The 2,915-nt window shown below is 38.3% G+C and overlaps 1 protein-coding gene across 1 annotated transcript in view; it reads right to left on the bottom strand.

The window, feature by feature from the left end:
- The window catches only part of LOC106879904 (zinc finger protein 180), a 3,437-nt gene extending 650 nt beyond the window's left edge, over positions 1-2,787 (bottom strand). Inside the window, exons 1-2 of the mRNA XM_052978370.1 lie at positions 2,542-2,787; positions 3-1,121 (exon numbers count right to left, since the gene is read on the bottom strand). Coding sequence (XP_052834330.1) covers positions 3-718 — 716 coding nt within the window. The 5' untranslated portion in view covers positions 719-1,121; positions 2,542-2,787. The remainder of the gene's footprint in view (positions 1-2; positions 1,122-2,541) is intronic.
- Positions 2,788-2,915: the final 128 nt, after the last annotated feature.

Below are 2,915 nucleotides of genomic sequence, written 5' to 3'. Positions count from 1 at the left end.
GCTTCTCTCCTGTATGCGTACGTTTGTGCTTAGTCAAGTCACTACTTGCAGAAAATGATTTACCACAGATATCACAATGATATGGTTTCTCTCCTGTATGCGTACGATTGTGTGCAGTCAAGTGACCACTTTCAGAGAATGATTTACCACAGATATCACAACGATAAGGCTTCTCTCCTGTATGTGTACGTATGTGTTTAGTCAAATGACTACTTTGAGAGAATGATTTACCACAGATATCACAATTATAAGGCTTCTCTCCTGTATGCGTACGTTTGTGTGATGTCAAGTGATATTTTACAGAGAATGATTTACCACAGACATCACAATGATAAGGCTTCTCTCCTGTATGCGTACGTCTGTGTTTAGTCAAATGACTACTTTGAGAGAACGATTTACAGCAGATATCACAAAGATATGGCTTCTCTCCAGTATGTGTACGTCTGTGTTTAGTCAAATGATCACTTTGAGAGAATGATTCACCACAGATATCACAATTATAAGGATTCTCTCCTGTATGTCTAAGTTTGTGTCTTGTCAAGGTATAACTTTGAGAGAATGATTTACCACAGATATCACAATGATATGGCTTCTCTCCTCTGTGTGTACGTTTGTGTTTAGTCAATTGAATACTTTCAGAGAATGATTTACCACAGATTTCACAATGATATGGCTTTTCTCCTGCATCAGTGTTTTTTGGTTTAGTTAAATGATGCATTTCGAGTGCATAATTTATCGTACATATCACTGTGAAAGTATCTTTTCCATTTCCATCAATATGTTTGTGTTCAGTTGTGTTACTATTTTCAGAGAATGATGTAATGCTGCTGTTTCTTTGATCTACATCAGTTGGTGAAAACTGTCAACTACTTTGTTTAATTAACCTGTAAAACAATCGTCTCATCTATATTCCAAACAGCATCGACACAAAATTGCTGCTGTTAACTCCATCTTCCAGAAGAAATATTTTGCCGTATTGTTCCATAGATCTTTCTTCATATAAAGAGGTTGATGTATCGATGAATGTCCTCAGAGTTACATCGTTTTCCTTTAGTCCACAAAAAATATCGAAGGCACATCGGAATGAAGAAATTTCTGTTCTGTCAAGAGGGTGTGATATTCTGAAATAGGAAAAGAAACAGTAAGCTAAAGAGAATAGTTAAACGACCTGGCAATTCAACATTGTAAATATTACATCAACACTGTCATCCGTTTAATGTCTATGTTTGCACGGATCAGAATCCATCAAGGCATTGAAACTTTCACAACATTCTACTCTTTTACTTGTTTCAGTCAGTTGACTGCGGCCATGCTGGAGCACCGCCTTTAGTCGAGCAAATCGACCCCAGGACTTATTCTTTGGATGCCGAGTACTTATTCTATCAGTCTCTTTTTGCCGAACCGCTAATTTACGGGGACGTAAACACACCAGCATCGGTTGTCAAGCGATGTTGGGGGGACAAACACAGACACACACACACATACATATACACATATATACGACGGGCTTCTTTCAGTTTCCGTCCACCAAATCCACTCACAAGGCTTTGGTCAGCCCGAGCCTATAGTAGAAGACACTTGCACAAGCTGCCACGTAGTGGGACTGAACCCAGAACCATGTGGTTGGTAAGCAAGCTACTTACCACACAGCCACTCCCGCGCCTTCTGTATATAAATGAATTGTTTCTACCTTTCTCTAATTATTTAATCACTTTCTCCTTTTTTGCATATTCTTAATCTCCGACATCTAAAACGTAGGAACACGAAAAACTCCTCCATTATGCATTATCTAAATTTCAAGTGCGTTTAACAATTCTGGATTATCGTTAATCCACCAGATCTTTAATATGTTTACTTTATGTCACATGTAACACTCAATAGCGAGTGTTTTTTTCCCTTCAAAATAACAGATCTGAGACAAGGAAGCATATTTTCCCAATGTCGTGTTTTAACTTCTATAGAATTATTGTAACTACGAAGCGCCCAAATAATTCTAAAATGCTCACCAACATTTGGTCCATCTTTGATATGAAAGTTCAAAAGCCAACGAGGTCGCATTTGCCTTTCATCCTTTCAACATAATTGAAACAGGAAGCAAAAGAACACGGGGTTCTCTGTGGTCGGCTTCCCGATCGCCCCAAACAATACTGGCCCTCGGCCAAAATTTGAAACCGTCACGATCATTTCAATTCTCAATATAACTTTTGTCCACTTACCGTTTTATCAATGCCACATAAACAACAAGACTATATTAATTAATCGGTTTCATTTTACGAATTAATTACGCCGCTTTACTCTCATTTTACCAATTAATTTCCTTTATATATCACGTTGTTACACTCGATCATAGAGTTTCATAAACAACAGATCAACATTTCACTTTGGAATCATTTCAGACGAGGAAATATATTTTCCTGAAGTTGTTCTGTTTTCGCTTCGAAATAATTACTTTAACATCGAGAAGTTCACTTAATTCTATTATTTACCTAATTATAATTATTATCGCCAATACAACCTTGAAGTAAATTTTTGTCAACTTACCGCTTTATGAATGGGTACTATTGAAGAAGAGAGGTCCCGGTGCGCGCACTTGCGTACTCGCTTATCCGCACTAGCTAGTCGTGACTAGTCGATCCTACAACCACTATCTAGCTCGTATGCGCGAAACATGTATGAGGGGTTCTTTAAAGCATAACGTAAATGATTTTTTGGTCCTATTCAAGAAGAGTGGTCTAATTTAATTTTATATATATTCAGCTTTTACATACATACGTTCTGCGCATGAGCGTCGCGCAAGGGAGCATCTACTAATTTACGTACGCGCACACACGTACCAGGTAGTCTTAGGATCGACTACTCACGACTAGCTTGCGCGGTTGCGCGCACTGCGACCACTCTTCTTGAATAGTACCGAT

The sequence above is a fragment of the Octopus bimaculoides genome, unplaced genomic scaffold (genome assembly GCF_001194135.2).
Source record: "Octopus bimaculoides isolate UCB-OBI-ISO-001 unplaced genomic scaffold, ASM119413v2 Scaffold_110310, whole genome shotgun sequence".
Classification (NCBI taxonomy): domain Eukaryota; kingdom Metazoa; phylum Mollusca; class Cephalopoda; order Octopoda; family Octopodidae; genus Octopus; species Octopus bimaculoides.
The sequence above is the reverse complement of the archived record's forward strand: the minus strand, read 5'-3'. Positions and strand labels throughout refer to the sequence as shown.